The following is a 23,817-nucleotide window of genomic DNA, read 5'->3' as shown; positions in this document are numbered from 1 at the left end:
GTTACTAAGCTCATAGCAGTACTGGTGTTACTCTACCTAGTTTTGTAATATTGTCTGAGTCTTCTGTAATAGTTAACTCTATCAGATACTTAGTAAGAATCTTCAAACTAGAATGCTAAGAAAATATTCATAGAGAATTAAAAAAAAAAGCCCGTATTTGGATTTTAATGTATGATGGTCTTTATTTACAACTTTATTGGCAAAAAAGAAGAGTGAAAAGTTTAAAACAATTTAACACAGGGCATTGCAGCTGATCCTGTCAGATTTCATTTTAAATGAGTTTCATTTTAAATATCTAATTGTCAAGATATACAATACTGAATCTGTGTACGCAGTTTCCTTTATGAAGTACAGTGCTCTTATTTTAGGCATCCCTTTAAACATATAAATGCAAAGGAAATGAATCACTCATTAGAACTGCATTAAATGGAGAGTATTTAATTTTAAATTTGTTGTCCTTAAATAACACATGCCCAATGAAAATCAAAAGCTGGTAAAGCAGTTACACTTCCTACTTGAGTGAACAGTTACAACAATCAATTATTTTCTGTAATGACCATTATATTTTGAATTTATCATGAACTACTCTGAACTTACTATGAGATGCAGCCAAAGTCAGAAGACAAGACGTAGGAAGAATATTCCTTTTTTGGAGGAGAGCAAGCCCTCCAGAATCAGCATGGGAAATAAACATCCTGTTTGAAGAATTCTAGGTGGAAAGAAATTAATGTAGTCAATTTCAACTCATGCTGAGCTGACAATTTTTTCATTGACTTGTTTGATGTCATTCTTCTAAGTCAAGTGTGTTTAATTCTTCTTCTAGTTCATCCAAATCTTCCCCAGTGAAAAGATTTTCATCAACAGGAACAGCATCAATGACTCCATTTTCCTGTCCCTCCCCTTCGTTGTCCTCTTCCAAATCACTTCTTTCACCATTTTCAGCCCTACCACCAGAAGCTTCACTTAATTTGTTTTCTAAAAATAAAAATTGAAATCAATAAGGCCTAGAAACAGAAAACACTATTCCATTAGTAATTGAAAGTCACAGACTGATAGTATACCTTATCTTTTCCTTTTTCATGAGCACCTTCCCTGAGGTCACTCCATCATAAACTTATCTTTTTCTAAACTAATTTTCTTTTTCTAACCTATATGCAGTATAATATACTATCTTTTACTATAGATATCTGACTGGTTCACATATTTGAGGACAAAATTTATCTTATACATATCTTATTCAATTTTGTGTTCCCTACATGACCCAGCAATTAGGTATTTAACTGTCACATATTTTGGTTATGAAATAAAGCTTATGATATAAACAGCAGTATTACCAGCTTTTGGTTTTGCAGATAGTAGTTAAAAATCACAGTGAATGCAATGCTGTCAACAAATGAGAATCCAAAAACATTTCACCTTCAACAAATTGTGAAGAAAGAATCCAGGGCTGTGCAGCTACTTTTGCTTACAGGACAGAAATGACTGAGAACACGAAAATGCTGCCTTGTTCAATGACACCAACTTTCACACAAAAAATTTTTAATAGCCTAATTTAGATGTCAGCTATTTCAAATACCGCTGATGACAAAATCTTGGGTATTATAATCTGAAATATTTTCAATTGTGCCTACAGTCACCAAAGTCCTGTTTTTACAAGGAGTAAATCAGTCTGCAGACTGATCCCATTCTCAGATCTCAGGAGGACAGACCAGTTTTTCAAGTTGCAACTTGTATTTCTCTTATTTTAAAAATAAGGTTTTTGCTTTCTCTCAATTTTTGCCTTGATTAGTACTCTTCTGCATTTTCCTCCCATCACAGCCATGCCATACTTTTACTTTTTCCCTTCACCCAAAGAACAATTAGATACAAATTATATTCAATAATCCTTATCTCTAAATACACCTAGCCAACCATCTCATTCTTATTCTTAGCCAAACTTCAAACCGTACTTCCAGATCTTGCTTCTCCAAAATTCTTTCATCTTTAATTGTATCTCCTCTCTCAGATCCTTTCTCTTTGGCCTCCATATATATTTAAATCTGTCCTCAGTCTCTTTCCCAAGTTTTTGCTCTTTTGTCTATTCAAAAACATTGGTGTTTGCAGCATGTTCAAGAACGTTCTCATCCTTTGATTATGCTTAGGTGAGCTCAATCCCTCTCAACTATCAATGCAGATGACTTCCAAACCTATTTCTCCTGCAAATATCCACACAGTTTCTAGACCACGCCAACTGTGATAAATGCATGAGACCCTGACTTGAACTATTAGCTACAAATCCAAATTAATTTTGTTTCCTTCTAGTTTCATTTAATGACTGATATTCACCCAGTCACTCATTTCTATAGCCTCCACTACTTAGCACCTTTATATACCACCAAATTATACATCTACGTTACAGTCCGGTATGTGCAGATATCTAAATTTCTCAAGCCAAACTGAATCCTCTTTACACGGCTTTCTAACTCTTAGAATTACACAAAAGTTAACATACTTACCATCCTTTTCTGAAGTATATGTGCTGAATCTTTCAAGACTGGCTACAGTAATACCTGTCTCATCTACAGCTCTTGGGATGTACAGGCTTAAATCTATGTCATTTACGCTCACTGAATCATCAACCTTTAAAAACAGAACAGAACACTGTTACAAATAAGAACTGTTTTCATGAATTACTTGTCTTTATACCTGTAATATTTATCTTAATGAAATAAAATGCTTACTAATGCCAGTGAAAACAAATGATCAAGTACTGCCAAATTTTTTTTTTTTTTTTTAATTTTCTAGAGGCATGTCTTATTTATTTATCTATTTGTTTGTTTGTTTGTTTGGTTTATACATGCACTGGGTACAGTCAGAAGCCGGGAGGGTGAGAGAATTCACCAGAGCCAGAGCGGGGAGCAGAGCAGGCAGAAGGACCGAAGCACACTGCTGAGGGGAGCAGCGGGCGGCAGGAGAGGTCTGCACGCCATGTGGGACCCTCCTCCGGTGGCCGGGGAGCAGCCGGGGATCGAACCGGCGCCGCAGAGGCCGCGGGCAGCTTCGCAACCCAGCGCTCAACCGCTGCGCCACCTGGGAGGCCCAACATCATGAAAGAAGTTGAGCAATGCCATATTTGAAATTTCTCTGACATCACATTTTTACATATAGAGAATGACGTTTATTATCTTCTAACTCAGAAGACAGAAGTTGTAATTTTATAACCATACAAAAAATGAACAGTCAGCTATATGCAATTAGTAAGTGAGTCTGCAACCAAATCATTCTGCTGTTGTTTGCTGTTCTTTACTGTATTTTTAGTGTCTCTATCCCATGCTTTTTTTTAATGGTATAAAACAGCAAAAAACAAACAAACAAAAACCCCACATTTTTTTGCCTTAGAGGGAAATACGTTTCTACGGCTAATACATATAGCGCTTACCTATATAACAACCACTATCTTAAATTCTACAAAGAATCATAAGTATACATTAAATGCCCATTAAGTTCCCTGTAATGTAGGGTCTATCATTATGTCCATATTACAGAGGCCTAGAGTACAGACAATTTCCCAGTTTAAGAGTCCATTCTCCACTCTTGTCATTCTCTATTCTTGCTCTAAACCAACATGCAAAGATAAGGTGCCAAGCCTCCCTCCTTACCTCATCACCACCTGTTCCCTGGGTGTAACGGGTATCATCTGCTTCCTCATCATCATCATCAACCAGTTCAGGTCGAAATTCAAACACCTCACGACCACTGATCTACTCGGATATACAAATATTTCAACTTAGGACAAAATTCAAAATTTCATGGTGACTGATTTTAGATGACATATGATTAAGTAAGTACAAAAGCTTGTTTGATAAATTATAAAATGAACGGAGGAGTGAAGAATTTATTCATGAGAATCTGAGACATACCACTAGAGCTTTCCCTGCTTTGAAGTCTGCTTTCCTTCTTTCCATATCTTGCTCAAGTTTATCAATCTTTTCTTGTCTTTTCCTTTTTTTCCATGCAAGAAAAGATTCTAGGGTGATTTTGGTTACATTTGGCCCTAGGGCAGAACGCTGCAAAGAAAAAAGAGTTAATTTTCCCCCTAGAGTTGTGTACAATAGTATTTAACATGTTTCTTTTAATGCAGTTGAGTTCTTATCTAAGACTGACATGGAGACATTTAGAATAAACTGATTTTTTATTTTACACGTCCATTAGCAAAATGAGTGTACAGAAATACAAATATTTCTAAAAATATTCTGAATTAGATTTCTTTTCAAAATTGAAGGTGAGAAAACCTGTCATGAGAAATTATTTAACATAATTGCTGAAAAAAATAAATATGAAAAGTGTCATGACAATACCCAAATTTTATCTGTGTTCCTCAGGAGGAACAACTACCTGTTTCTCAGGGTCAATGACCAAGTAAATCCACCAGGTATTTAGTGTTAAGTGCTTTATACATATATTAACACATTTGACCTCCACAAATAAGCAGAGGAGAACAGGCAATTTACCAAAGGTTTACAGCTGAGACATAGTAAAATTAGAACACAAAAAACTCACATATATATCTCTCAAGTCTACATTTTCTAATACATTCCCTCCTATGTGAGACAAGAAGCAATATGTCTGTTAATCAACAAACGCATATTACCAGGACATTAGACATTTACACATTTATTCAAGACAAGGGGAAAAGGATAGTTTGAAATATACAACTCTAAATCTATTATTTCTAATAATATCAATGTTTCCATTTCACTTCCAATAGCCATGTTTGATTACTCAATATCTTTTCTGCTAATTCATAAAATAACAACTCTTTCATGTGGACATACAGATGAGTAGCTAAATGCCCTCTTCAATCACTCATGCCCCTATGAACACAATAAATGTTTTGAGTCCAGGAATGATAAAACACATAATTGAAAAATAATAGTGGAGGTGCTGACTTTAATACGTTAATAAGAAAATGGTGAAAATGTAAAGACATGAGGGAAGACATCTAAAACTTCAAGTTCAAATCAATCTGTATGTTGACTAAGCATGTTAAGAACTGATACAATAGTATATCAATTTTATGGAAACAACTTATTTGATAAGTTAATGGCTGGTACTTCATAAGGCAACTTTGAGAAAAAGACATTATTTTTTTCCCTTTGAAACCAATATGTTATTGCCCCCAAGTGGCAGATATCAGAACTTCGCAATTAATATTGCTTTAGTTTCTTTATAGGGAGTAAAGATACTAATTACCTCTCTTTCAATTAGATCTTCTAATGAAATTTCATCTTCTTTCTCTTCTTTCTTTTTATCCTTTTTCAACACAAATCCAGGAGGAAGTGCATGCCGATACATGCAAATATCACCCCCTCCAGGGCATACCCAAAACCAGCCATATTTATTGTTTTCAATAGCTTCAAGAAAATGTTTGCACACCTATAGAGACAATTTAAACATAAGTAGTGGCTCAGTGTAGTACATTTCCAAACAAACACTTAAGTATCTGGAACAAGCACATTCTCATTCACATCCTTAGGCTAACCACTTATGCATAGAGCATGTGTGTGTGTGTGTATTAAATAATTAATACCACAACAAATTACCTTTAGAAAAGATCTACATAAAATTTCTACATTCAACATTGTTCTTAATTCTGAATTACACAAAAAGGACTTGCCACAGTTTAGTCTTTGTAAATAGAATCCCAAAGACTGATTTTTAAATAAGAGAAAGCAGAGATGGCTATAAATACACAAAACCAATTATTTTGATTTGGTCTTTTCTAAAAACTAATCACATGTAGTGATGACATAAACACTACCTGAATTACCTGAAATTATGAAGCAGTTTCTTACATCTAAGAAGAAAAAAGGTTCAAAAGGAATACAAGGATAGTGATCCTCCATAACACAAATGGGTACAAATGCAATTGTACTGAAGCTTCAGGTAATACATTTTCAAGTATTAAGAAGGAAAAATGAATAAACATTATCTTACCCTCCAAAATACAAAAGATGTATGTGACACTAAGACTTTTTTCCTAGCATAGCAAGGTTTCTAACCATAACTGCAATACAGAAAAATACACTGACAAGAAAGCAGATCTGAGAAATAAGGCACCAATTTCCAAAAGTACATTTCCTGAAATTCTAGAGCCATTACAAAAACTCATTTGGGAACTGGTATGTAACAATATTTTCACTTTTGTGATGGAAAATGTCTCCCTACCATTAAAACAGAAGTTATTGGCCTCCCTGGTGGCGCAGGCAGTTGAGTGCAGCGCTGTGAAGCTGTGCAACTTCTGCAGCACAGGTTTCATCCCAACCGGCCGGGGAGATGCCCACATGGCGTGGCAGGCCTCTCCTGTCTCACCTGCTGCTCCCCTCAGTAGTGTATTTCAGTCTGCCTGTTCTGTTCCCCGCTCTGTCTCCGTTAAATCCTCTGACCCTCCCGCACATCTGGCCTGTACATCCCAGTACTTGTATGCATAAATAAAATAAATAAATCTTAAAAAAAAAAAAAAAAGAATTGTTTAAAAAAACCCAGAAGTTATAATGTGGGTTAGTTTAGCAGTTCTTTTTTCATTCATTTTGTGGGAAAAATAAGAATTTTTATCTGGGGGGCCTTCCTGGTGGCACAGGTAGTTGAGCACAGCGCTGTGAAGCTGTCCACAGCCTCTGCAGCATGGGTTTGATCCTGGCCAGCTAGGGATATACCCACATGGCAGGGCAGACCACTCCTTTCTCACCCCCTGCTCCTCTCAGCAGTGTATTTCAGTTAGTCTGCCTGTTCTTTCCCCGCTCTGTCTCTGGTGAATACTCTCACCCTCCAGCACATGTGGCCTATACCATAGTTTTGTATGCATGAATAAATAAAAACAGTTAAAAACAAAATTCTTATCTGAACCTCTCACTGGGCTCATCTTTACTTGACAAAGTAAGTTCCTCTCAAAGAATGGGGTTGGAAGCACTGTAGTCACAAGGTTTTCAAAGGATATTTCCAAACAAGAATCTAATGTCATATAACTTACACTTGTAAATTCCAAAAACAAAGCTTGATGTACTTTATCTTTTGAAAAGATCCAGGAGAAAATAACAGATGCCTTGCTACATAATTCTCTCTAATGATAAATACCACAACAACTCAAGAAAAGGACATACTATTTGAGTTTTTGGTTTTTTCTTTTCCGCCTCACCGTGCTTCTTGTTCACTACTTCTTCCAGTTTTTTCTCATCCCAATTATCCATAGTATCTAAATAAAGAAAGAGATATGAAGACTAAGTACTATAATTTTTCTACTGTCATGTACTGTTCCCAAACACTGCATATCTCCTTAGACAGGCGATATTACAAGTCTGAAGACATAGCACCTTTTCTTTAAAACTAGGAATAAACAGTGTTGTGAGTTTTTTCACATAAAATTCTATCAGGTTCAGACAAATAAGAAAGTAGAGTTGGGGGCTTCCCTGGTGGCACAAGGAGTTAAGTCTCAGCACTATGAAGCTATCAGCAGTACAAGTTCCATCCCTGGCTATGGAGCTAACCCATATGGTGGAGCAGACCTCTCCTGTCCAGCCCGCTGCTCCCCTCAGCAGCGTATTTCAGCTGATGTGGCTGTTCTGCTCTCCACTGTCTCTGGTGAATCCTCTCAACCCCCACACCTCTGGCCCATACCCCAGTCCTTGTATGCATAAATAAAACTAAAAAAAAAAATAAATAAATAAAGGAGAGTTGGAGAAAAGAGAAAACAAATCTAAAGTAAGTCATTGCTTTTTAAGCATTTTCATTTAGTTAATCAAAGGGCATAATGTGGTAAATTCAGATTTTATGAAAAACAATCACTGTTTACATATTCCTAAGACTGAAATATTCTTCAAGCTACTAAATATCTTAGTAATAACAAACCAAAAGTAATAGGCATTTATTTTTAAGAGAATGTTCTTCAAAATACCTTTTTCAAGTTCTTCATCTCTTGCATCAATGTAAACACTTCGCTTTTCACACTTTCTCTCCAGAGTCAAGTCATGAGAAAACTTACACTTATCTCCTTTAGTACACTGTCCCTGCTTGAAAAACGCACACACCACAGATTTGGGATCTGCACCTATGTGAAATGACATATGGTATTTGCATTACAATTTGAGACATCATAAAGTATATAGCATCTATCTTAAGATATAATTATGTTTGATTAACTGATTTGGGAGGAAAGTACTATTTATAGAAGACTTGTAAGACATTTTCTTAAAGTTCTTTCTATAGCATTTTATATCTATTTTTGTTTACTCTTACCAAAAAAGAGGGCAGGGAGTTAGAAACCAAATAAAACCATAAATTATTCCATAGCCACTTTTCTAGCTGGGAGTCAATGAGGCAGGACATAAAAGAGAAATATAAATGGAGGTATACCTGTAAGAGTTAGTTTATCCAAACATAGGTCTGCCTTAGCTACTACCAAAGACTGGCTGTTACAAACCAACTAAGGTTTTTTTCAATCTCTCTCTAATTTCACTTGAATAAGGAGCTAATTGCTACAGTGATAGTCATACAATGAAGCCGTGCACATATAGAGGAACCCTAAGAAAGTCATTGATGTAATTCTCACAAAAGGGGTATTATATTCACAGCAGAAACAATTGGCTTATAATGAGAAAATAGATGAAAACAAATGAAGAACTTTTAAATATGAATTATATTTGATTACAAACAAAACTGAGGGCCTCCCCTGGTGGCGTCGGTGGTTGAGCGCGGCATGTACCAGACCTCTTCTGTCATACCCGCTGCTCCCCTCAGCAGTGTATTTCTTCAGTCTGCCTGTTATGTTCCCTGCTCTGTCTCTGGTGAATCCTCTCACCCTCCTGCACATCTGGCCTATACCCGGTTCTTGTGTGAATAAATAATCTTAAAAAAAAAAACAACAAAAAAAAACAAAACACTGAAATTTAAAGTTTACCTTTACTTATTTTTTGAGCAGCAACTACAGGTTTGAATAGCTCATTTAACTCTTGTAATTCTTTCTTCTTATCATCTTTCTTCAATTTCTTTTCAGCTTCACTTTGTGCTACCTGTAGTATATAAATTTGATTTCATGTACTAAAACTGCTTTTATTACATATAAAAATATAGTAATATTTTACAAGCATAACAAGTAAATTTATATATTTTCATGTATAGTCCTTACACCTCTGAACATCAGTGTTACATGGTCTTTCAGTATTAAATGATGTGGTTAAACTATTAAACAAAAGGGCTAATTCTATAATGACTTAAAAAAAACCCAAACAATAAATAGTACCATGCCAAGCTGAAAATATGTTCAAAAGTTTAGTGATAAGCACTTTTTTAAGCACTTACTACATGCTCAGCATTTTTAGCAAATGGTTCTCAATCAGGATTTTCTTTTTGTGACAACCCACTCCCAGAAACATGGGTGATTTTGAAGAGAGGCAAGCCTCCTGCAATGTGCAGTCCCACACAATAAATGATTGTACCCTCAAAATACTTACCGTAATCTTGTGGGGAAAAAAACACTGGGCTAGGTCAATGTGGGAGATCAAAACCAAACAAACATAGCATGTGACATAGGTCCAGGCACACAATTTACATACCTAATATGATTAGAGGATTCATCCAAACATTTATATGTCAGGTCCTATGTTAGATGACAGGAAATATAAAGATGAAAAGATAAAGATGCTTAAAGCTCAGAATCTAGTGGACAGACAGACATGTCAACCCCTATAAAATTATACATGGTGCTCTGAGAACAAGGAATCCCTATATGCCTAAGAAACTTAGACTAAATTAAAACCTTATTGATGAATTCTTCAGATGGGCAAGAAAGGGACTATAGAGAGAGCAAGTCAATGCAAAAATATAGGAGGCAGAAAGAACAAGGCATGAGAAACATTAATGAGAAATATGGACTTTATCAGTAGTGACAAGATAAGACTCAAGGGTTTAAAGTAAGCTAGTGACACAAACGGGTTGTATTTTATAAGACTCAAGATGGTAACTTAGTGAAGGGTCAACTAGAAGGAGTCTAAGAATGAAGGCAAGGAAAACCAAGAGGTTATTACAATTGCTGTAGGTAAGAAAACACAAGAGCTTAAAACAGGCATTAAAAGCAAGGCTGGAGAAAAGGTGAGATAGGAGAGCTCTTTAAGAAGTATAAGTGATGGGGCCAAGAAACTCAATATGAAGTATAAGAGATAGGGAGGAGTTTAAGATTATCATATGTATTGCTATTTTCTCCTGGATCTTTTCATGTGCTATTAAACAAGACAGGAAATACAGGAAGAACAGGTTTCAGGATAGGAGACAGATACTCAGTGTTGAAAATACTAAGTATGAGATACTATTTAGAAAACAACTGGATATGGATCTTGGTTCCTGGTATGAGGTAAACATTTTAGAAAGAGTTGCTTATATTTAATAATTAGTAGATGAGATTACACAAGGACAATATACAAAAGTGACGAGCAGAAGAGAGTTCCCTGAAGAATGCTAATATTAAATGGGCAATATAACCTTAAAAAAACTCATCAAAGGAATGAAGTAACATCAAAAAAAAAAAGGTAGATATTCAGGACAAACTCAACAAGAACAAATTTTAGGATGGAAATGGCTAAATGCTATAATAATGGTAAAAAACATTCCAAAATCCCAACTTTGACCACACGGTAGATGTATTTTAAGAGAAAAATGGGAAAATATTTTAAGAAAAAAATTTAAGTCAATTTATTTTTAATAACAGTATCCTCTGCTCATCTCAAACATTTGTGGGGGCTCAGAGCAAGAGTACAATGAAGGCCAACAAACTATCTTTGTAAACATTTTAAAGTGAGAAATCAAACTAGTGTTAAATAAAATTTGGCTTATACTCTCATCTGATAAATATAACTTATCACTTAGAAGGACAGATTTATATTAAAAATGCTCAGGGTGGGGCCTCCCTGTTGGCTTAGGGGTTAAGTCTCAGCAATGTCATGCTATCATTGCTGTGGCCTGAGTTCGATCCCTGGCCAGGGAGTTAATCCACATGGCGCAACAGACTTTTCCTGTCTCACCCACCGCTCCCCTTACAGTGTAATTCAGTAAATCTGCCTGTTCTGCTCCCCATTCTGTCTCTGGTGAATCCTATCACCCTTCACACTTCTGGAAAACACCCCAGTTCTTCAATGCATTAAAAAATAAATAAATAAATGCTCAGGGTTGTTTTGCGTTCCACACTGGAGCATGGCAATAAAACAGGAGTCAATCCCTGACTCCTCTTCTCACACCCATTGTGAATGTGAGTAGATAGGAGTCAAGGAGAACATGCTACGGATCGAGGCTCTGTCCACACTCCCAGCACATATCTCCTCTTTGACCAGGTTCAGGCATACCGTCTGAGCAGTATACCCTAAGATGGACATTGGGTGGCATGACCTTTGTAGGCCCTGGGCTGCTGTGAGGGGTGGCACACACTCTGGATGGTATATCCTTTGGTTTCACCAAATCCTTGCCTGGAGAATAGAGTTAGATAGTGCTCTTATAGCACAGTACCTAGGATGGGGCATCTCTTCTCTGGCTCTAACAGCAGGACTGCTGCTCATTTCCAATGTTAAATATTGTGGGTAGGTATCTCATGTTCCCAGGTAAAAGCCCAGGTACCCATGAAATCATCAAAAAAATTAATGTGTTATCAAACCTAACTACCATCATAGATTTTATGGCTTTCTCAAGTGTTTGAAATCTGAAATTAGCAATTAATACCATGCCCTCTAGATGAAAGAAATGGAAAAATGGGAACAGGGCTGAAAAGGGGGATAAAGGAAGAAAGCAAATTCTTGTTACAAACCTGCATCACGTAAGAAGACTTATGTTATCATCTCAATAAACCACCATAGTAAACCCAAAAGAGCAATATCCTGACAATATACAAAGACCAATGCTGCTAAAGAATTTAAGGAATCATACCCAAGATATTACTCCAAGGTCTGAACATATATATTAATTAAACCAGGTTAACCAGGTTACTAAGTTAACAGTGTGAAAAATCAATAGTTTTCAGCTCTGAATAGAACTGTATATAAGAGGAAGGAGAGTGCTGGTGGCACCAAATTGCAGACAGCATGAAAGGGAGAGATTTGTTTCATGTAGGAGTTAACCACCTCACAAATATATATCCTGATATTCTCGGATAAAACAAAGCATTTTCCAAAGTTAAAAGAGAGAGGGTGGTGGAAAAAATACTTTCAAAAACACAGACCTGTGTTTTCTCTTAAGAAGTGAAAGATGTAAAGAATCTATATAGGCTCAGCTTTTTTGAATAACTTGTTAATGGTGGGCCTCCCTGGTGGTGCAGGAATTAAAGTCTCAGTGCTATCAAGCTATCCCCAGCCACTGTGGCATAATCCCCGGCCAGGAAGCTAACCACATGGTGTATCAGACCTCTCCTGTCTTGCCCCCTGCTCCCTTCAACAGTGTATTTCAGTAGATCTGCCTATTCTGCTCCCCACTCTGTCTCAGGTGAATCCTCACACCCACCACACCACTGGTCTACACCCCAGTTCTGTATGTATAAATAAATAAAAATCTTAAATAAAAAAAACTTGTTAATGGACATAATTTCAATATTCACATGGAAAAATAAATGCCTACAAACAGTTAAGAAAGACAGAAATGGAGCAAGACTTGGTGAAAAAGACTTGCCTTAACAGCCAACAGAATATGCTACAAGGCCATTACAATCAAATTCAATTTGATATTGGTTTAGGGACAGTTAATAAATAGATCAGAAAAGAGAATCCAGAAACAGATCCGACATATTTGAGACTTTAATGTTTTAATAGTGGCATTCTATTTTCAGTGGGACAAATGTTGACCTAACTAGTGATTCCTTTGAAATAAACACATTGACACAGTAAATTAATTTATATGACAAATTACAGACTGTAAAAATAAAATTGAAAAAAATCTAGGCAATTCACAGTGTAGTAGGCAAGGGAGAGCATTTAAACGTACAGCAAAGCTAGACATACCTGACAATATAAAAACTAAAAATTATTGTATAGCAAAATGCAACTAAAACACCAATTATCCATAATGCAGACAAAGGGTATTTCTCATTAACTCACAAGAAAAATACAAATAACTGAAAAAAGCAAGATATGATAAGACAAGTCAGAGAAGTACAAACTCAGTCAGTCAACAAGCATATGAAAACACTCAAATTCACCAGCAGTGAGAGAAACAAAGTAAAAATGAAGTATTATTTTAGACTTAACAAATTAGAAAACATCATAGATCTTTAGTACCTATTACGCACTCTAAACGAAAATGTGAAATATAATCAGGCAAATTTATTTAAAATTAGAAACCCTCAATCTAGAAATATGTGACGAAATTATGCCAAATGAAAAAAAGCAATATGCATGTAAGAACATAGGGATATTTCTTACAGTATTATTCTTAGTCTGACTACAGATCTGAGGCATCCAGAGGGAGAGACTGAGAATGTGGTGGGGTGGGAACACAGCTCAAAGGACTATGGTAAATGACTAGGGGTGCTTTAGTGGTAGGAGAGCCACTGTAAATACACCTGAGGGGAGAATCCTCAGTTATAAACTGAATGGATACAGTGTATCTACATTGTAGACTAGTGTGCAGCCACTAGAATAAATTAGCAAATGGACTGGAGGAGTATGTAAGAGACACTGAGTAACAAAGATACAGAATAGTTTGTGAGCAGGATTCCATTTTGAAATACAATTAAAATAACCAAGTATTTTTGTCTATAACATGCCATACAATGTATTAAACCCTTAAGAAGGAAACACAGAAATTTTATTTACCTGACGAGGATTTTGTTGACCAAATTTAACTTGATGAGTAACAGCCTTGATAAACTTCTGTTGCTTTGCTCCTTTCTTATTCTTGAGGCCAAAGGTTTTGTCCTGAATGAGAAACAGTATAGAAGTATCTTAGCAATCTATATTATTTTATCTATTTTTCTAATCACATCAAGTATTAATCTCATTAATTTACTGGTATAAAATCTGACCTCAAAATACCACCCAAGAGTCTTTACAATTCAATACAGGCTTAAAACTATTGTTGAATCTGTTAGTCTATGATACCTTTCCCAAAGTGTGCTTTGGAATATCAGCTCTAATGGGGCAGAGTAGTTATAACAGAGTAAGAAGTCCATAGTCAAATAAATTTAGAAAAATGCTTGCAGTAATTCCATTAACTTCTTATATGCAGTAATTCCATAACTTCTATTTCTTCAGTATGCATTCTTCTCACAGTAGCCTGAGAGATTATGCACTACTGAACCCATTTTGGGGAATATTGCGCAAGAAAGCATTGGTTTGCTGGAAAAGTCATGATACATTTTTGCTTGAAAAACAGAAAAAAATACATCAAGACTTTTCTGACAACCCAATACATTAAATTTTGGACTGGTTTTTTGGTCAGTCAAGTTATTCATCCAAAATAATTAAAGAGCTCAAACTACTGAAATGTATACTTCGTTTATGCTAAAATGGAAATATTAAAAATTGAGGCACACTTAATTGAAAAGGAACACTGTATTTAAATATGGAATATAGTAATTTGGGAAAATTATTGATAGCAGTTATCATACTAATTTAATAGAATATTAAATACATATGGAATGTTCATTAGGTGCAAAGTGCTAATGGTTATCTATTTATATTTAATAAGGATGCAGTCTAAAAGCATTTGGAAGCCTTTGCACAAGTGTGTGGGCCGTATAGTGTTCTCCCCCCCATTTCATGTCTACCAAGTACCTCAAAATACAACTTTATTTAGAAATAGGTCTTTGCAAATAGCAAGTTGAGGCCACACTGGATTAAAATGGGCCCTAAATCCAAGGACTGGTATCTTTGTAAGAGGAAAGGACAAAAACAGAAAACAATGTGAAGACAGGCAGACAGATTGGAGCCACACAAATCTAAAGCAAGGAATTCAAAGGACTGCGAGAAATCACAGGAAACCAGAAAAAGGCAGGGGTGGATTCTTCCCTAGAGCCTGTAGACCCTGACCCTGTCCACATATCTTTGAGACAATAAATTTCCAGTTTGTGGTACTTTGTTAAGGTAGCTGTAGGAAACTAATACAGAAGGCTTAACTAGTGAGCATCATCCTTTGGCGAACAGATGGCAAAGCTATCAAGAAACCACTAAATACTGGCATCTAAATTTCCCCTCCCCCACTTTTCTGTTTCTCTGGAGTAACAGAATCCGAGCTGCAATCCTCTATAATGCAATAAGCCTGGGTACAGTACTGGAAAAGAGAGCCATGTGGGGGGAGTGAGAGGTTTATAGCACATTTAGTGGCCATTTCACAATCACAGTTTAACCACACCTTTGTACTTCAGCTCCAGAAGCAGAGGCCTCTTGATTTATATTCTTCCCTCTCCTGTTACTTGCAGAGATATTTTTCATTTTAGTGGTTTATAGGCAAGAACTATCTGCTACATCTACACTTTTAACCACCAGTTTTTAGCCTCTCACCTTCTGTATTACTTACTGCATGCTACTGTTGGGACTTTTCCAGAATTTTGCAGAGCAAATCCATTTGTTCCTCAATGGCATACTCCTAGCTGGGTACTAAGGTTTGACTGCTTTGAGGTAAGCCAGTTACCAATTCATCCATTCACTATCAAATCTTCATCTGTTGATGTTCAAAATTACAGATGTCTCCTAATTTCAAGATGGAGTTTGTAATACTTTCTCATTCTCCTTATGGGTGGGTCTCAGAAAGGAAGAAGAGACAAAACAGTCTTTACTTCTGAAACTAACTTGAGCCCCTCTGAGAGCCCCACTGAAATAAGTTAAAGTCCTTATTTGGTATTATTTCTAAGAGCTGAGACATGGAAATGAAAATATTACCGGTACAGAACACCTATGTATCTATGTGGATGAATTGGAAATGGAAAACAGCACTGACAGAATTTGAAAACATCCAACACAACAAGAGCATCTCAAAAACTAGTAAAACTGACCTTTTAATGTTAAGGTTGCAAAGTTCAAGAGATTTAGTTCTAAAAGGTCTTACTTCTGACTGGTAAATACCTCTATTCATCACATCTGTATCTGTCCATACACCAAAATTTCACTTTCCCCTACTTAAATGTCTAGTTTGTTTTAATATCCTATTACAAAATTCAATGTGAATTTTCTATGAGTGTAAAAAAGGTGGTAAGAGGCACAGGTTAACTGAAATTCCCTGTACTGATTTTTTTTTTTTTTTTAATGGCTGGCTTTTCCGGTTTACAAAGAGAATTTAACGCCCAATCCAAAGAAAAGAAAAGATGGTCAAAGATAATGTGATATACAAGAGAAATGATCACAGTGGAACAGAACAACAAATGTGAAATGCCTGCATTTCTTTTCACAAACAATGAGCTCAGATGAGGTGAAGGGAAAACTCTAGATAAAAATATCAAGGTCAAAGGTACAACAGCTTTACTAGAGAAGAAAAAAACTGAGGCCCAACCCATGTCCCATATGTCACTACAGGAAAAAAACAACCTAATAAATAAGTCCAACTAGCAAGGTAGATAATAAGTGAAGACTTAAGAAAGAAAAAGTCCTCTAAGAGGCCAGTTAGAACTCAAGATAGCTTCTGGTAGAGGTATAAAAGTTCCTATACCAGGAAAAAAGTTTTTCAGGTTTAATCACACTGCTTTAGCACATAATTAATCAGTCTAAAGAGATAATAAATGATTGGTATTTTCAAAGTCTCTAGGTTGGTGTTAAAAAGTTATTATTTCTTTCCATAAAGGAGAAACTTATCCAGCATTCACTAAACAAAAACTGTTGAATACATACTTTATCAACTCCTCTTAATCCTATGATATACTATCATCTCATTCTATAAATATGGATACTGGGATTCATAAATGTTCAACAATTCTTTTCAAGTAACATTGCTAATAAGAGGCAGGCCGATAGTCTAATGATTTAAGAGTATAAACTCTGGAGTCAGACAATCAGACAGTTCCGATACCAAACAGAATGGGGGGAATTACCATCTTTGCCGCAGTTTCCTTATTTGTAAGGTGGGTCTCACTCTAACCTCTTAGGATTGTTGTGAAAGAGCTGTGTATATTTATCACTTTCCTCAAAATAGGCAGTTGTGTCTGGCCCTTAACTATTGAAATGATACAGATGTTATCTAAACCAAGGTATATTTGACTCCAAGCAAAATCCTTCTTTACACCATGAAAAACTACTTCCCTGAGAAACTTAGTTAGGTTTCTGTGCTGGCTGGTACACAAAAACTTCCTGAATTGTGGACATGGGGTATCAACAGCACATCTTGAAAATGGGATGGTTTGCAATTTAGAACATTTCAAAATATTTCCTATATTTTTCTTCAGTTTAGGACAGACCTTACTTGAAGATTAACCTGGATTTGGGGGTTAGAGCATATGAGGTGGGAAGACAAGCAGTCAATGAAACCCAAGTCATAAAACTAAAATAAAACAAGGGAAATAGTGGTCCTCAGTGGATTAAAAAGGTCCCACAGACTAGGTTATAAGGAAGGGTGTTCAGAATTAGGAAAATGAGTTTAGAAATCGATAGTAATTCTAAAAAAAAGGATGGTTCCCAACCAGAGGATCCATGAGTTTTAATGCTCAGAATTCCAGACATCACTTAAAACAGAAACTAGGTATCTTACCGAAAGAACATAAAAACACTAAAAAAGATACCTGCAAGTCCTATGTTTATTGTAGTACTATTTACAATAACCAAGATATGCAATCTAAATGCCCTAAAATTGATGAATTGACCAAGATGTGGTCTATACACACAATCAGCTTGAACCCTATATACACAATCAGCTGGAATCCTATTCAGCAATCAAAAAAGATAAATTCATGCCATTTGTGGCAACAGGGATGGAGCTGGAAGGGGTTATGCTAAATGAAATAAATTAGAAGGAGAAAGATAAATACTGGATAGTTTCACTTATATTTGGAATATACAGAAACCAAACAAAAGGTCAGACAAAAACAAACCTTGAAAGCTAACCACAGAACTGAGGCATCCAAGTGAGGGGGTGGGGTAAAAACTGGAGGAGGAAGAGTACACTGGCCTTCCAGAAGGGGGTGTATGGCGGGGTGAGAGCAAAGGGAAGGGGGGAACCAATGGAGGGTTACTGGGGCTTTGGTAGTGGGTGTGGCGAAATAACATGTATCTGTAGAGGTGTAAACCTTAATACCTCTGATACATACTGTCATGTGAAGCAACATCACTTCAATAAATATAGCTTTACAAAAATAAATAAATGGCTGCTGTAGGAAAAGAAACGAAACTGACCCTTTATTCCTGGCCCCTTCCCATTCTTGAGTAACCCTGCCGCTCTTCTCAGGCAAGCCTCCACTTCTTAGACAAAATGTTTGAAAAAAGGAGGAGAGTGGGAGTGCAGATGAACACAGTAAGGAAAACAGAAATTAGCAGTTTTACCTCAATAATCTCCCCTTCCCCACAAATGCACTAATATGTTGAACAACCTGGCAATGGATATTCAGTGCAGTTTTTTCCCTTAAAGGTTTATTGATTTGCCACTAGTTTACAATAACTACATAATTCGGGGATAAAATCTCACAGCTCCAAATGCACATATCTCACTAACCCCCCACCAACATTCTATGACACAACCCTAACACCTTCTCTCTCCTATCTCCTCTCCTCTAACTCCCCTCTAGTAACCAGTATATTTTCCATAGAGCCTAAGGATTATTCTTGTGTTGCTAATTTGCTTTTTTCAGTTATTTATATTCTGCAAATGTGTGAGACCATTTGGAAACTGTTTTTCGCTTTCTGACTTATTTCATGTATTTACAAAAATAAATAATGGTCCATCCTTTTTGTCCTGAAGCCCATCCATTTTGTCCCAAAAGGCACTACTTCATATTTTTAGATACCCAAATATTCCACTGAGTATATATATTCCAGTTTTGTGTTTTTTTTTTTTCACCCAGTTCATTGCTGATGAGCATTTAGATGGGTTCCTTAGTTTGTCGATTGTGAATAACACTGCTACGAACATGAAGTGCCTATCTCTTTTTGTATTACTGTTTTCATATTCTTTGGGTAAAATACCTTGCAATGGCATTGCAGGATCACATGGTATTTCCACTTTTACTTTTTTTTTTTTTTGAAGCGTTTCATATTATTTTCCATAGAGGCTAAACCAAAGTACATTCCAACTAACAATGGATGAGTGTTCCTTTTCCTCTACAGCCTTACCAACATGTTGTCTTTTTGATTTAGGCCATTTTCACAGAGGTGAGAGGATATCTCACTGAAGTTCTGATTTGCATTTTCCTTATAATAAGTGATGTTTAGCATTTTCTCATGTGCCTGCAGGCCATCTGAATGTCTCCTTTGGAGGAGTTTTTACTTAGATCTTTTCCTGCAGATGTTTAATCCAACTTCAAGTCATCAACTGACCTCAGTAAATTTTTCATTGGCAACCAATAATTTCTCCATGCTTCACAGACCCACCTATTTATAAATAGGATTCCACCTATTTATCTCATTACTATTTCCTTGCTGTTACAAGTTCACAGTTGGACATGCTTTACTATGCTTGCCCTAAACCCAAAGATTATTCCCTCCTTTCATAATCAACCTATTTTTTAAAACTGGCTTTAGTTTTTGCTATTTGACACAATTGTGTAAATGTCTACAAGAACCATAATGAATGAGTCTGATAAACTCAATTCAGAAAGATGAAACTTACTAATCAAATGAAGTCATGAAATTTGGTGGCGTTTAAAGAAGGTAAATTACAGGTTAATATAAAGAAATTATTTCAAGTGACAAGAAGTAAGCACTATATAGATAGTGCAGGTTAGTCTATTTCTCCTAAGTAGTTCTTATAATATCAATAAATAACAATGGTCATTTACTGAACATATTATACACCACACATGAGGTACTTTGCATGTCATCTCATTTAAAATCATGCTCTGTAACATAGAATTAACTTCATTTTGCTGATGAAAAACTGTGGTTTGAATAGGTCATGCAACTTGCATGGAAGTACAGAGCTTGAAATTTTAACTTCAAATATTGGATGACAAATCCACATCTATCTGACTTCAAAGCAGGTGCTTCCTTTATTAGATTATGCTGCCTCTTTTAATTTCCTTTCCTTGGGCCTCCCTGGTGGCACAGGTGGCTGTGCGCAGCTGTTTTGAAGCTGTCCGCAGCTTTTTCAGTGCCGGTTCGATCCCCGCTGGCCGTGGAGATACCCACATGGTGGGGCAGACCTCTCTTATCTCACCCGCTGCTCCCATCAGCAGTGTGTATCAGTCAGTCTGCCTGTTCTGTTCCCCACTCTGTCTCTGGTGAATTCTATCACCGTCCCACACATCTGACCTGTACCCCGGTTCGTATATAAATAAATAAATCTTAAAAAAAAAAGGGCCATATTAATTTCCTTTCCTTAAGAGTTCCCAAGTTACAAGCTGATGCTGTTTTCCTTAGTAAGCACCAATGGTGGTGACAATGGAAGCAAAGGAGGTACAGAAGAGGGGACAAGTAGGCAGAACTACTTAGAAATAGTTTACAGAGTATACAAGAAAATTATAATAGTCATAAAGATCAATAACCAGTATGAGCCAAGTTTCAATTACATTCATCATGAATTTGTCATAAAAGATATTTTACTTCAACTCTAAAATGCATTAGTAACACTTTCCAGTAACAGAAATTAGGAAAGTCTATACAAAAACTAAATAAATTTTGTTTTGGATGAAACCTGATGGGGAGTTGGAAGCTATACCTCTCTCTTAACCCTTTACAAAAGCCCCTGAGATATGGTGGGGCTTTAAGGAAGTTTTTAGTCAGTGTTAGATTAGAAAAAATACTGTTCTAATCAGGCTGGAAAACAGAACTTTCGTTACAAATCTAGCTGTACAATAAATGATGTAACTTAATAATACAGTCTGTGCCTCTCCAGTGGTAGCAAACATTCATATAAAATACTTGGGCCTGCAAAACTTTACTATCATTAAAAAAAAAAAAAAGAAAAGAAAAGGAACTCCTCATATGTATATGTTAAATATGTACATGGCAGGGAGGAGGACAGGCTTAATCTCACCACTATTAGGATAGTCTGTCAAGGAATGCAACTGTCTTATTTTGCAATTCTTTTTTATTTTTCAATTTCAGTTGATGGGCCACTATGAATAACTTTTATGAACAATTTCATAAAACAAAAATGCCAGTCCTACCAAGTAAAAAAGAAAATAGCCGTATACAGTTAAAGCTAAGTAACACATAATATGTACTTTAAATTGTCATGTAATAATTTAAACATGTCTATATGGGAGTTTTACTTTGCATCATGGCCTACCATATTAATTTAATCTCAGTAAAGGAAAATCAGAAGTAAAATGGCATCCCTTTGTGCCTTACATAGCACCCCCAGAGATCTAAGTGCCACCTATACAGATTACTCAAAAAGGTAACAGCAAACACAGGTGTGATGGTAGTAATCATTATTTTAAAATAATTCAGAATATACCACTTCACGACAGTTTTAAATAATACAAACTGGCAATCATAAGGGTTCTTCAGAGTTGGAATTTGGCCAAAGTTACCAGACTCTTTCATAAACATGTTTTACTTAAACCAGCACACTGCAAAAATTATGTGAAAATTGACCAAAACAAGTTAATTGGGCTTAAACAAATAAACCCTCAGGACTTTGCTATTTTCAAAGCTTGAAATATCAAATATTAAAAACAATAATCACTTATAAAACATTTTGTTTCACAACACCCACAGGTATTTTGGTTCCGTTCTGATAAAAATTAAGTATTTTTGCAAAAGGTTGTCTATTATTCAGATATACGTTATGCAGGAACATGCCATTGCCATTTCCAATTACATCTGAAGCTCACAAGGAACTATTTAACTGTGAGAAGGATAAATAGCAAAAACCGAGGGGAGGACTATGTTCTTGGAGGATGTATGATAGGTTTATGGAATCTCAAATGTGGTTCATTCTTTTAAGGAAATTCACTGATATAGCTGTTGGAAGACAAACAAATATAAAAACTTTAAGGTCAATGGCATTCTTCAGTCTCAACGCACTAAAATATATTCTCATCTCTCACATTCGGGTATGGCACTTAACTAGTGACACTGAAACTAATCTCTTTAAAACTGTTGTTCTATTAAATTTCGAATATATACATCAAGCTCTATGGTCCAAGACGGTGGGCTGCGACTCAAAGAAATCTCCACCCTTTAAAGAACTTTAAACACATTAGAGACGACTCGAAAAAGCCCCTCAGCAGTCATTTATTGGCTCGAAATAAGTAACGACTATTCCTAGGTGAGACGTAAAGGAAAAAAAAAACACAAAGGCTCGTGGGGAGGAGGTCTTCGAGGAAGACTTTGGCCCGAGCCATTCAACGTTATTTTTTTTAACACACAAGCCCAGAAAACTCTTCAAATTTGAGGACTGGGGAGGAACAAAACCCAGCAGCCGGCACTGGGGGGTCGTTCCGCACCGGGTCGGCTTAGGCCGGCGTGTGGGCGGCGAAGCAAAGGCTGGGTGTGGGGGCGCCAGCAGCGTCACTATCGCGATGAGACACCCCGGCGTCAGCATCGGCCAGGAGAAGGGGCAGTGGGCGACACCCGGCCAAAGGGAGGGACACGTGGCCCGGCAAACACGAGCCGGAGCCCGGGAGCCGGGAGGCTGTGCCGGGAGGGCTCGCGGCGTCGGTGGGGGAAGGGGCGGGTACTCACTTCGATAATCTTCTCCTTCTTTTTCTGCTCCGCCTTTTTGCTGCCCCCGGCCTGAGCCTGTTTCTTGGGGGGCATCGCGGAGACAGGTGGCACCGGCCAGGCTTAAGCGCAGCTGGACACCGTCAGGGGAAGCTGGCCCCTGGCAGGAGGTGCAGGAAGGCGCGGGCCGCGTCGCCGCCGCACCACGGAAAAGCCAGTCGCTCACTCGCCGCCGAAATGCGGCCTTTGCGACAGGTCGCTGTCGCAGAGCATTGTGGGTAGCGAGGAGCGGCGCCCGGAAGCGGAGCTGCGCGTGCGCCTCTGCCGCGGCCGGCCGGGAGGGGGCAGGGGCGGGACGTGGGAAAGTGACGGCGCGTCACACGTGATGTAGCTCACCCACCTGGCCCTTTCTAGGCCGGCGCAGGTGGGAGGATGAATCGGGACGCGGGGGTGGAAGCCCACTTCTGTGTGTCCTTCTTCCGCATTCTCTTTAGGTGCTCAGGGGTAGCTCTTGGCGGTCTTTGCCTCGCATGGAGACTCGTCGTGCCGTCAGCGTTATGGTCGCCTGCGCCACACCTGTCCCGAGTGACCACCGAGCAGCCCCAGCGGCTGGTTGAAGTGCCAGGTTACCCGGCCGGCTGACCAGCCCCTGCGATGTGCTCAGGCGCCTATGAATATTTTAAGAAGAAATGGAAAGTGTCCTTCCTGTGAGGGATACCTTTCACAGGAAGAGCGTCTGCAGATAAACTGTATTTATGAAGTTATTTTCAGATTAAGGAGAATAGCTAGATAATTCCTAAAGGTTACTTTATAATGTGAAATTGTCTACACTAAGTTTGAGAGAGCAGAGCATATCTGAATAGGCTTCATCGATAAATCGGGAAACCAATTGTCACATAACACACATTTTAATCACCACAGTTACATTGTGGTTGTTACTGTTCCATTTTATAGATGAAGCACAGAAAGGAGGAAGCATGTCCAGGATATGTTTAAAAGACTGGGAATTCCAACTTTTGCAGTATGACTTCAAAGACTAAATACTTAGCACTAACCTAACAAATGTAGG

At 37.3% G+C, this 23,817-nt stretch overlaps 1 protein-coding gene across 1 annotated transcript; it reads right to left on the bottom strand.

Annotated features, from left to right (window-relative positions):
• Positions 1–784: 784 nt before the first annotated feature.
• On the bottom strand, positions 785–22,913 carry ZC3H15 (zinc finger CCCH-type containing 15; the record flags this gene model as incomplete). Its single annotated transcript, XM_084241283.1, has 10 exons — positions 22,770–22,913; positions 13,818–13,919; positions 8,933–9,044; positions 7,931–8,083; positions 7,140–7,231; positions 5,233–5,415; positions 3,900–4,046; positions 3,639–3,740; positions 2,496–2,619; positions 785–975 (listed from the first exon to the last, which is right to left on the bottom strand). Exons 1-10 carry the CDS (start codon positions 22,842–22,844, stop codon positions 785–787), a joined length of 1,281 nt encoding a protein of 426 aa, XP_084097409.1. The 5' UTR covers positions 22,845–22,913.
• Between the last annotated feature and the right edge of the window lie 904 nt (positions 22,914–23,817).

Source organism: Talpa europaea, assembly GCF_964194135.1.
Source record: "Talpa europaea genome assembly, chromosome: 1".
NCBI classification, from domain to species: domain Eukaryota; kingdom Metazoa; phylum Chordata; class Mammalia; order Eulipotyphla; family Talpidae; genus Talpa; species Talpa europaea.
The sequence above is the reverse complement of the archived record's forward strand: the minus strand, read 5'-3'. Positions and strand labels throughout refer to the sequence as shown.